The sequence below is a fragment of the Poecilia reticulata genome, chromosome 3 (assembly GCF_904066995.2).
Source record: "Poecilia reticulata chromosome 3, P_reticulata-male-v2, whole genome shotgun sequence".
NCBI classification, from domain to species: domain Eukaryota; kingdom Metazoa; phylum Chordata; class Actinopteri; order Cyprinodontiformes; family Poeciliidae; genus Poecilia; species Poecilia reticulata.
The window spans coordinates 27,348,634-27,360,794 of NC_088832.1; the positions used below are offsets into that span (position 1 = coordinate 27,348,634).

A 12,161-nucleotide genomic window follows, 5' to 3' on the forward strand; every position below is an offset into this window, starting at 1 on the left:
TGTCTTCTGCCCTTTGCAAGGCTCATGCCCTTTTGTTCCCCCACATAAAGGCAACAGTCACATGTCTGAGTTTTTTGCGACCGGCAGCTGCTCTTCTCTCTCTCTCTCTGCTTCACACCCTCTTCTTCACCTTCAGGAAACACTCTCCCCAGTGGCCTCGGCAGGCATCAGGTCCCTAAAATTGTTAGAACGAACAGCCAAATATCATTAGATTCCCCCCTGACTCTAGCCTGACTGCCACCATTTATTTTTTCAAAAGAGTATGACAAATTATATGATGGAATGAGTCAGTATTGGCTACTGAGGATTTTCCATAAGAGCGATCTACGTTAATCAATCAAGGCCACCTACATCAACGAGCAGCTGCCCCCAGTGTTTAGATTTATTCTATGGAGACAAGGGAACACAAAGGAATTAAAAACTTGTCTCTTCTCTGGGTTTGATAAATGACTCAATAAACCTCAGATATTTGTTCTCCAATTTGATAAAGGGCCAGTATAAAATAACTCCATCCCACGATAACGGGGATTGATTGTAGGCTGGGGGTGGGGGCCAGGGTATCTTCATATCCTTGGGATGGCTTTAAACCCTTGCCACCTCCGCTTTCACAAGCATCAAAGGCAAGAGCTTGGAAGTAGGGCTCGCAAAGCCATCTCTCCGTTGGCCTCTTCAAAGGACAGGAAGTGTGTCAGAGGGACAGGCCTTCTTTCCCAGCAAATTTGGGCAAGTTGCTATAATAACAAGCTCATCTGTGTGTCTGCGGCAGTCCAGTTCAAAGAAGGGCTAGATTCCTCTTGGTACAACATGTTATGATGAAGTTAGAACTACTACTGAGTCGTAAGCATAGAAGGATGATTTATGAACATGCTTCTGGTGAATAGACTTAGATATTAAGCTTCTGTATTTATATTGTACCTTTCACCTTTCCGAAAGTTTTACTAACTTTTACAAAAGATGTTATGGTGAACAAGGCAATGTAACTTTACTAAAAATCCATCCAACTATCATTTACTGTAGTTGAAACTTACATTTTCCATGAACTGGCTCTTCATCTATTTAGATGTATTTTCTAAGAAGGCTGTTTATCTAAACCCATACAACACCAAGTCATCTATGGGAGCTCATGGGAGGTGAGGAGTCTGTATTTATTTGTTTATTTTATTTTATCTGCATAATCAAATAAAGCTAAATCAGTCTGGTTTTGAAGGGCTTTATCTGGAAGTAACAATGATCCTCTCTAGCTCATCATTGGAACTTCCTAGCCATTCCCAAAGACAAATATAATCTCTTCTGCATGTTCTGGGTTTGTTCCAGGGTCTCCTTTGTGCAGGGAAGACCCAGAAAACCTCTGAAGGAAGACGCCCAGAATGCCCCAAGAAGCTTATAGATTTTTTTAGATGTCTTTCTACTTCAACACACCTGAGTCAAATAGAGGTCATTAGTAGGTCTGTAAAGGACTTGACTGCATACTGAGGAGATAATTCAGCCATTTGATTGAGGGGTGTTGGGTGGTCACTTCTATAAATTGCAGGGCACTGGGCCTAGAGTAAACTTTTCACAGGACAAGTGTGACATCTTAGTAGTTAGGTCAAACTTTCTGTGTCTCTATTTAGCCAGACTCCCCTTCCACTTGGTGTAAAGTTTGGTAAAACTATCTTATCCCTTGTGTCTAGAAATGGGGTCCAACCGACCCCACACACGTAAAACTTGTATCATTTGCCACAGTCCTCTACGTTTGCCTCAGTCCTCGCATGCACAACGGTTAATATGTCCTGTCCCTGGATAACCTCTTGAGGAATCTTTACTCAGTCAGACCAGTTTTTTTGTGCTGATTAGCTTTGCTGACTGACCGCAACTAGAGCAGACTGACTGACTAAAAATTGGGGGTAAATTGAACAAAAAAATGTGCAGTGTTGACCCAACTCTATGGATCTCTGTTTCATCAATCCGACTTGAGACATGAACAATTGTCTCATGGAACTGTTCAAGATTAAGCATGAACAGAGAGGTCTGAAACTGATTTGTGTGAAACTAAATTATTTGGTTCTTTCAAACTCATAACTAATGCTGAACACATATCCAATTCCATCTAATGACTTATTCTGATCGCTCAACTCACTTATCTTGTTTGACAAGCTATGCTTTATAACATAAAACATGCTAAGATGTGATGACAGATCATTTCAAGTATTTCAGTGTCTTAATAAAAACTCCTGGGAGCCCAATCCAATCATGAATGGAGAATAGTTAATTTTTCTAAATGAGCAAATAAAACACTGGCTCATTTAGATCTGCCTAAGTTTTGCTTTTTCTTTGAAGATGTAAAATTAAGGATTAAACAAATCCAACAGGCTTAAGATAAGTTTCTCCAAGGTGCTTTCTGTTTGTTGAATATGCTTTTGTAAAGGATTCTTAAATAAGTAAAATAAATAATTGTATTCCTACTAATGTATACCCTTTAGCATCAGTCTGGGTAAAAGTAGAGTAATTCATGCAAAGTTAAATAAGTAATTAAAAGTAATATATTCTTATTATCTGATTGATCGGATTAGAAAATGGTGTTGTTTTTACTTTTAAAATTATTTTTTCTTTTATAACTTGTCCCTTTGATTTAGTATAATTCAATCTAATCTATGAAGGATTAATGTAATCTGTTTCTTTATTAGAAAAATGTGTTGTATTTAGAGTTATGATTGAAAGTATTTTAAAGGAAAAGGGTGAAAGGAATCCTTGAATGCGGCGGAACTTCTGTGCGTGATTAACATTAACTTTTGATCTTCTGCGGATATAATTTACAGAAGACTTCTTGGGAGAACATCTGGAACCTTAATGTTTTCGGTTGGCAGGGTGAGGCCCACTGTGTGCAATATTACTGTCACACTGAGAGACTGGCAGCCTGGCATGAAATGGCCCAGTAGCTGCTGTCTTTATGCTGTATATCTGAAGACATCAAAAGCATCTTAGCTTGCTTTCATCTGCTGCCTCAGTCCAATAAGACTCTTATTCTCATGTCAGAGACCTCAAACAGAGAGATGAGCGCTGTGCACTAATCCTGATTTGATTCTGACCTCAAGAGGCCCAAATGGGTGCATAATTGTTGACTTGATTTATCTAATTCTAAAAGGGTTATAAATTCAAATGCAATTCAATCGTCATGCAACCTTATCCTCCTTTGTTCTCAGAGCCAGCTAAAGGTTTTATGAGACCCGGCGCTGAAGGTTGGTCCTTGTTAAACCCACCAGAAACTGCAAAGAGCCACTGACCTATTTTATATTTTTGTGCAGGGACTTTTTTTTTTTTTTTCAAATGTTATTGCATCACACCTTAAATAGATTCATGAAAGTTTGGAAGGTGGAGCTAAAATTGACCCCATGTTTACAAACAGCATTTTGCAGACATATAGAAACAATCAGTCATGTCTTTGTACATTGTCATTCTTTGCTGGACTGATCCTAAACTGTGTTTTTCAAATGGGGAACACAGTGGATCTATGTTTAATCTGTGAGATATAATTAAACATGTCAAACATTCATAAAATATTTGAAGTGTTACTTTCATGTAATTGCCTCACTAATGTTTTATTTCTATAACCCCTTTATTAAGCTGAGTATAAATCTTTAAAATAGTATGTCAATGCATAGGAAGTACGTTTTGGTGCACTTAAACCTTTTTTTCTAAAAAATTATGTTTTAATCTAGCTCTTGCTTTTCCTTTTGAAATCCTATTTATTCACATGATCATCTACTTATTTTCTGAAAATTGTTGTAATAAATTACGGCAAAACTCATGCCTTTTTCTCCTGTCATTCTTTTATAATCTGTTTTGGTAAAATGACAACCAAGACTATTTTTTCTTACAAAGTAGACATGACGTGGGAGTCCTCTGCTGTAGCAGTTTGTTTATAACTCAGACTTGCCTTGCTTGTACTTTTGAATACATTCATTGATCAAGGTATAACATAACAGAGCAAAAATAGCGTTTGGGGATTCATAATACAATTTTTTCCTTTTTTTTTTTTTTTTTTTTTTTTTTAGAATTTGTTCTTCTCTTTTTTACTTCATGTTTCTAGTCTACAATTAACTGTGACAACAAAAAACGTGACAGGCTGCACGTCCGATTGGGGCCCAGGACTGTGACCCCTGCCTGGAAGGTGACCCTTCTTTTGAGAAAACTAAGACTATAATCAGCGGGTTTACACTCATTCGCTCACACTCGGGGCTGATATCATATTCTTACAGTTAAAAATTTAATCGTTTTGATGTCACCTCATCAGCGCTTTACAGAGACTGAAGCGGGGCGAAGCTGCACAAGCGGCATCAAGTTACAGCGAGAGACGCAACTGGTTCCGGAATCTGGACGCTTTGGATTTGTTACCGTCAATTTTGAGATTTTGAGCGTGAGCCCCCTTTTTTTTTAAGGTCAAGTAGGTTAGCTTAAATTGCATTTTAAAGTTGCAGGGGTTATGATTAATATTTATGCCTTCAAAAATAAAAATGAAAATGTGAAATGCTGTTACGTTATTTAATTCAGGTTCATCTTAACTTTCCGCTCGGTTACGTGACTGGGTTTATTTTGAACGCGCCGACCGGAAGTTGTTCAACCTATAATCATGCTTGTGTCTATTGGCGGCAACGCTTTGGATCAAAGACTCACTCTGCTCCTCGGCCACACGGTCTTCACTCCATCTAGTGCGCTCTCGGTCTCCACGGACGCTCCGCTGACTGGATATCGCAGCCTGTTGTTATTTCACTGGATTATATTCTTCTGATGGTTTTCAACTCCAACTCGATGTATAGAAATGGGTAAACTGCACTCGAAGCATGGTACGATTTCTTATTCCCGATAGGAAAAAACACAGCAGTAGTTGTTCCAACTGCGCTTTGATACTTTCTAGTAACTCATTCATTGTTTTCCATTTTTCTGTCTTTCAAGCCGCTATTTGTAAACCGAGGGAGAGTCCAGAAGGTAAGCAGACTTTATTATTGTTCCCCTTCATAGTACACTTTTAATATTGTCAGTCAGTTTGTAAATGGAAACGTTACACGTAGAGTTCGTCTCTTAGAGAAGAGAGTCCTATTTTTCGGTAGAATGAGTTCTGCTTAATAAATTATTGCTTTTAAGCATCTAACATGTGTTTTTTGTGTTTCAGGCGACAGCTTTGTTGTGAATGCCTGTTTGGCGAAAAAGGGAGTCGACGACTGGCTCGTGAAGCAGAAATACTACTGCACGAGCTCTCGCCTCGAGCAACAGGACTGTCACCATAAGAGTAACTGCGGGCTGACTGCACGGGTGAGTTCCCCTGGCCACCTACGTTCACTTATATACTGCCAACTTACTCGGAAAATTCGGGATAAGTTGTATCCCCATTTTCCCACTTGAACATGTCTGAGTAAAAAATTTTAGAAACAATGCTTTATGTCGGTTTTTGAAACTGCGATCGGGTTTATCACCGTTTCAGCACGAGGCTGGTTTTGCGCTCATAGACCGGCTTACAACAGTATTCACAAGCCTATAAGTTTTCCACATTTTTTGCACGTTAAATTTACTTTACTTTATTGTTTTTATCGGAATTTTGTAACACAGGTCGACACAAAGAAGCGAATAATTGCTAGGGATGGTTTTCATGTTCTTTAGACAAATGAAAGTAAAATAAAATAAAAAACGCAGCTCGTATTTATGAAGCCCACCTAAGAGATAGTATTTTGTAGAAACACCTAGCGCTCTGGGCACATCTACAGACTGACATTTCTGCCCATTCTTCTTTCAAAAATACCTCAATCTCAGTCAGATCTGTGAACATCAATTTTAAAGTCCTGCCACACATTATCAATTTATTTAAACCAAATCATTTTAGCGTTATAATTAGTGTTTCTGATCTGCTGGAAAGATAGACTGTGACTGCATGCACTCTCAGGTATTTTGCAGCCTCTAACAGGTTTTCCTCTAGGAACTAATAGTTGCCTTGTCTTTAGATTCTCAAATCAACTCTGCAACTCCTCCAGAGTTACCGTGGGCTTCTTGACTACTTTTCTGATTGATGCTTTTCTTGCTCGAATGCTCAGTTTAGGAGGATTGGTTTGTATTTTTCTGAACTCTTCCTATGAGATGTTTAAGCTTTTCCAAGCTTGACCTGTTTGATGTTTTTAACAGAACAGTTGTAGTTAAACTGAGATCATTAGTTTCTTTTCTCTTATCTGCAACTTTATGTTGGCCCATCACATAAAATCCTCACAAAATACATTTTATGTTCGTGGCTGTAATGTGACAAAATGTGAAAAAATTTAAGGGGCTGTGAATACTTTTGCTTAGCACTGTAGTTGTTTTGTACTGCAACAGTGAATGCTTACACTGCTTGCTTGAACTCGCATTTACTCGTGCATGGAACATTGATGATGTCAGCCTCTTTAACTGATCTGGGTCTCCCTCTCTCAGTCTCTCTCTTGTAATTTAGTTAACAATAGACCCAGGCTGAGTTGAAAGCATTGCTGTGTGACAGTCCAGTGACAAGTGTGGATTGTAAAGGCTGGGGAGAAATGTTGGAGGTCATGCTTGTTTTGTATTTTGGCAGTGTGGTAAACACTGTGCCGCTGTTGTCAAGAAGGGAGATCCTTTGGAATTGCTTCAGAGGAGCTTTTAAGCCTCTTTGGTTAGAGATGCCTTCCTCAAAGGCAGGCATTTTTCAGGAATTGAGACCTGTTAAATAGAAAAATGGGAACTGAGTTCGCCCACCCAGGACCCAGACATTTTCATCATAAATCTGTTAGTTTATTAAACATAGAGCCAAATCCCAGATCTGTTGCATTCTAAATAGATGACACACTATTGTTTGATGCTGTATAGCATCATTTAATTTTTTGGGTCATTCCATAAACATGAACATGTCAGCACCTACTGCTTGATGTGGTAAACCATCTTATTTTTCCCTATTTTACTCTTGCATCACTTATGTCCGAACCCACTGATGCTTGCAGCTTTTCTTCACTTAAGGTAATTTAATGCAATAAAATGGACCTGAAGAACAAAGATACAAAACATAACAAGTTGCCGTTAGTGAAAACAGCTACTTGTGCAAGGCATTTTTGGTGAGCAATTGTCTGCATAAAAATTGAGAATGTGCTATAGAACAAATATAATTTGTAACTATAAACAAAAGTCAGTTCTAAAGTAGAAATGCATGATTCAGTTAAGCACAGCTTGAAGAAATTGGGACAATTATGCATTTTTCTTTTGGGCATTACATTAAAAAAAAACAAAATCTCTAGTATAAAATCATTCATTTGTTTTGTGCTGGAAGCTACGTTAGCATTACATGTGTTCTTAATCATGAGGTAAAATTGTAGATAGTTTTAGGAGTTTTTTGCTGGTGGTGTTGACATTACTAATCGGGATTAGTTATTGAAGCAAGATCAATCTCCAACCTCAGTTTTATGTCTTAGTTTTTGATATATTTTGAAGAAACTTTGGGTTTTCTTTCTAAAAGCTTGTTGGCAGCAGTACAACTGTTCCACATTATTTAAATGACTTGAGGCAATTTAAACATTTTAAACCAGAGTATTACCAAGCACATACAATAAATAATGAGCGGAAAAACAAACATCCATTCCTTTGTTCCTCAGCATATTCAGCAGCTTTCTATTTCCAGCAACACCGCAGTGTAAAAGCTTTTGGCCAATAGTGGAGGGGGCGTCGACTGTAAACTTGTTGGCATGGCATGTCTTTCTATAGAAGTTTCCTCTTATTAATTTCCATTGTTACAGACTGAAATTCTTTTGTCAATCTAACTTTCTGCTGGATCCCTCTGATTCACAAGGTGATATAAACTAAATATGTAGATTTAGGATACTTTTTAAAAGTTATTAAATCTGTAATACATCAGGTAATAGTTTGTGTTTCTCCCTATCAGATGTCTTAAAGAGTTATTGATTCCTGCATTTCACTACTATGTAATATATAATTTGCAGGGTCAGCCTTACTTTTATTGATTACTGAATAAAAAGTAGATGCAATAATCCTTCAGCCTTTGATTGGTATCTACCAATTGATCTCATATCATTAAATACCTAAAATCCTTAATTTTCTATTATTTTTAGTTTCTTTTAGATTAAAGACAGTTTGAAGGTGCAGTGCTTTTATCTGTAAAAGTCCTTAAATAAAAAAAACAAACTGAATCAGTCAAATTAAAATTGGCAGATAAAACCTCTGAAAAACTGTCGGCCAGGAAAGTTTAATCAGTTCACCTGTAAATAAAATGGTTTTCATTTTATTATCTATTCGTTAGGGAAAATATCTAAAGATTGTTATCAACAAAACATCTAGCAAAAATATTGTTTATTTTCATTTTGTAATGTGTGAAGGATTTTTTTCTTTTTATGTGTAAAAGTCAGATCCAAAAGCGTAGTTAGAAACAGGAGTTGAAATCTCGCTCCAAATGAACGCAAGTCCTCCCTTGGCTTTAAAAGTTGTCAGTGTTGCATGGAATACCTGGTGGGATAGTTATTTATAGCCACTGTTCTTTGGACCAGGGTTCAGGAGAATGTGGGTCGGGTGTCACCAGTGGGGTGTCCATGCTTGAAATTCTTCTGAGCCGATCTTCGCCACACTATAATCCCAAAAGGAACAATGCCGACTTTAAAAGAATGTCTGGACTGAGAGATGTGGCTCACATGAGCAGTTTGGCCTTGTTGCTAAAGTATTTACACCCCATTAATGGTGGGACATAGTAGTGGCTTCATCGTGCTGTGGAAATGCTTTTCTCTCACGGGGTTTGGAAAATTGGGAGTTGGCAGAAAGAATCAACAAAAAGTGTTTACTATAAGAGATTGCTTTTCACTTTTTCACATTTTTAACTCTAGAAAATGTTCAAAACCTTTTATTACGTTCCAACCACTTTGCAATTATTCTCTAGCTGGGATGCCATTAAAACCCCAGTAAGTTTGGAAGTTTGTAGATGCGATCAATCAAAATATGAAAAGCTTAAAGAGGTGTGAGTACTTTCCCATTCACAAAATTCACAGAGACTCTTGTTGGGCAGTGAGCAGTGTAAGCAGGTGGACAGTGGAGCTCAATAAGATCAGAGTCATGTGAGCCTCAGTGACGTGCAGCACGGTGTCCACATCCACACCCAGCCGTAAATCTGATATTTGAAGCGTGCAGAAGTGTATCGTTAGAGGCGGATAAATAGCTGAGTATTTTCACTTCAGAAAACTTTTCAGCTGGTTCGGTTTGTTGCTTCCTTTGGGAGTAATCGTCAGATGTTGACATGAGAGGCTCTGTTTTAATAAGCCACCCTCTACTATTCTGTTACCTCCCCCTGCCCCACTCCCTTTGGTTCTGCCCTCTTCCCCTCTCTGCCTTCCTATCCTCCATCTGTTTGTTGCGTTTCTCATGTGCCCTGTGTTGGTTGATGACATGCGGCTGCATTTGAAGTGGGCCGTGCAGGGAGGTGTTTGTAGTGACACTGATGGCTCCTCCTCTCTGTGAAGCTCCAATCTGTGTGTAGTTTAAAAGAACCCTCCACACTGAGGCTTCCCAGCCTGCTGCTCTTGCAGTTCCCAAAGCTTAGATTTTCCTCTCCAACAGAAGTTTGTGAGCCGTTCAGACAAAGAGCAAAAGGTGCATTTGACAACAGAATGCAATTCAAAAGCGGATAGCATCGGCGCTCTTGCTCCCACCTTCCCTGATTCACAGTTGGTTGCATTGTCTTTGATTGTTTTTAGAAGCAATTTTTTTTTAAAGTAGAAAGACCTTTTGGAAATGCTCCTAAAGATTTTAAGCACATGGCAGGTTTGTGTTGTGCTTTTTCTTTCCAGGTCGTTTTCACAAAGCTGGGGCTCTTGTCTAGAAGCTGAAAGCACCTTTCAGTTACAGACTCCTCTTCCTCTCCCTCTCCTCTTTTTTCTCCTCTCCCAGTGCATTGCAATTTCTTTTCCCACCGACTGGCCTCCCATGCATGCTGTGTGACGTATACCCCTCTCCCACCATGCTCTACCCCCTCTGTGGTCCCAAGGGGCCAAGGACCTGTTGTTGCTCTTTGAAGAGGCTGGGAGAAAAGTTTGGAGCCACTCTCTAAAGAGAAGAAAAGCCCAGCCTTTGGGAGGAGGGGTAACACCTGGCCATAAAGGCTATGTGATTTTTTTTTCCCATCGTGAGAAGATGTGTCTGAGGTCTTGGGTTGACATCAAATTAGCTGGAGGACTGGGAGGGTCCAGGATGTGGAGGTGGCTTTAATGTCACATCGGGCGTTGTATGTCACATAGTTTACTGAAAGCTGAAGGAGTTTCTCTTTCATGACAAAGCAGAGCGGATTACTGTCAGTTGGAAAAAATCTTATGAAACAATGACATTAGTTTAGTGTAAAATAAAACTGTCTGGACTGCACTAAATGTTTCACTGATGTTTAAGAGCCATGTATTTAGACTCTTTATGCCTGTCAAGTTAGTACTTTAATGCATTGGAATGAAATTTTACATGAAAGACCAGGACGAAGTACTGCATATATTTGAAGTGGAAGTACTTTTCAAATATTTTTTAAAATAAGAATCTGAAAAGTGTGATGTACATTTACTTTTATCCCCTTTTAGTTTGATACCCCAAAATAAAACCCTGTACCATTAGCCCTAAGAAGACAGTTAGTAAATAGAGTCCATGTGAGTGCTCTTGTCGAATGAGATCAAAATTGAATACTATCTTGGATAGAAAACTGATTCTGCACAGATGGGAATTTGTGGGAAAGCTTAAAAATTGTTCTTCATAGACGCTGTCTGTCCCAGGTGTCTGGGGTTGAGCAATTTTGCAAAGATGACTGGAAAAAAATGTCAGTTTTTAGATGTGCAAAGCTGGTAGAGACATAATCCCAAAAGAGTGCCAGTTGTGTTTGCAGTGAAAGGTGCCTCTACAAAGTGCTGTCTCAGGGGGCTGAAAACAAATACACCAAAGTTTTAAGGTTTGGAAGAGTAAAAAATGTTAAAATCATTTTCCATCTACTTCACAAATATGCAATGGTTTCTGTTAGTTCATCACAGAAATTTCTAATAAAATACATTGAAGTTTGTGGTTTGAAAATGTGAAAAACCTCAAGCAGTTTAAAAAAGTAAAATATGTCAATATTTTTGATGTTGGTAGAAAGTGCCATCGTTCAATAATCCATTTAAAGCATTAAGAATAGGCTACAGTCAAGATAAGGTATTTCAAATACCAGCTTGTACCGAAATGTAGACCTGAATCAGTTGGATTTAGTTGTAGAAGTCACTTAATGTACCTCAATTCAAGAAAAAAAATCTTCAGCTGTCACCAAATGTGGCAACCACAAATAAAAGTGCATTTTGGCACATTATCAGTCTGAGACGAATGCTTGTGTTTGTGTATATCTGTTCCTCGCGTGTGCATGCAAGTGTGCAGTATGTCTGAAGTCAGCTGTCCGGATGCACTCCAGAGATCAAAGGCTTCTTTGGGAATGCGCTCTGAATCTCAGGGGATTAGCAGCTGAGATTGTGCTTTGTTTCCCCAAATATATGCTCAGTTTGAAGCAACGGATAGCTGTTGATCAAAGTGTCTCCCTAGCTAAAGGATTTTGTTGCACACTTGAGGGTGATGTTTATTTCAAAACCCGTAAAGAACAGATGCATTCTGAAGATGTTCTTATTTATTTGGCTGGACTGGATTTTTATTTTATATAATATATTCCTTTGTTGAGTGGAGACAATGGGTTAAAGGAAGAGAAAGGGAAGGAAAGTGTAAAACATTTAATCCAATATATTTGCTGTTAATTCAGTCAGTATGCCAAAGGGAATTCATACTCCTCAAACTTTCTATTTTCTGCCACATTATAACCACATACTCCAAGGTGTTTTATTGTGGTTTTATTTGAATGAACAACAAAATGTAGTGCAAAATTGTGAACTGGAAGGAAAATAATATGTTTTTCATAGACTTTCAAACGACTTTCAACTGTAAATTCAGCAAAAGGTTATTCAGAAATGTATTACTCAGAGAGACTGAATGCAAATGCACACCAAACTTTACAGATTTTTCTTCCTTTACAGAGTTATGCAGCACTACGTTGTGTAAAAATACATGGCAGTTTGTGGTTGTAACCTGACAAAATGTCAAAAAGGTGCAGCAAGGGATCTTTCCAGTTCTGCAATGCAATGCAGATCAGAACG

The 12,161-nt window shown here is 38.4% G+C and overlaps 1 protein-coding gene across 1 annotated transcript in view; it reads left to right on the plus strand.

Moving 5' to 3' along the window:
- Nucleotides 1-4,068: 4,068 nt before the first annotated feature.
- The window catches only part of nkd1 (NKD inhibitor of WNT signaling pathway 1), a 33,848-nt gene continuing 25,755 nt past the window's right edge, over nt 4,069-12,161 (plus strand). The window contains exons 1-3 of the mRNA XM_008405553.3: nt 4,069-4,823; nt 4,933-4,965; nt 5,150-5,289. Of these exons, the coding sequence (XP_008403775.2) occupies nt 4,799-4,823; nt 4,933-4,965; nt 5,150-5,289 (198 nt within the window). The 5' untranslated portion in view covers nt 4,069-4,798. The remainder of the gene's footprint in view (nt 4,824-4,932; nt 4,966-5,149; nt 5,290-12,161) is intronic.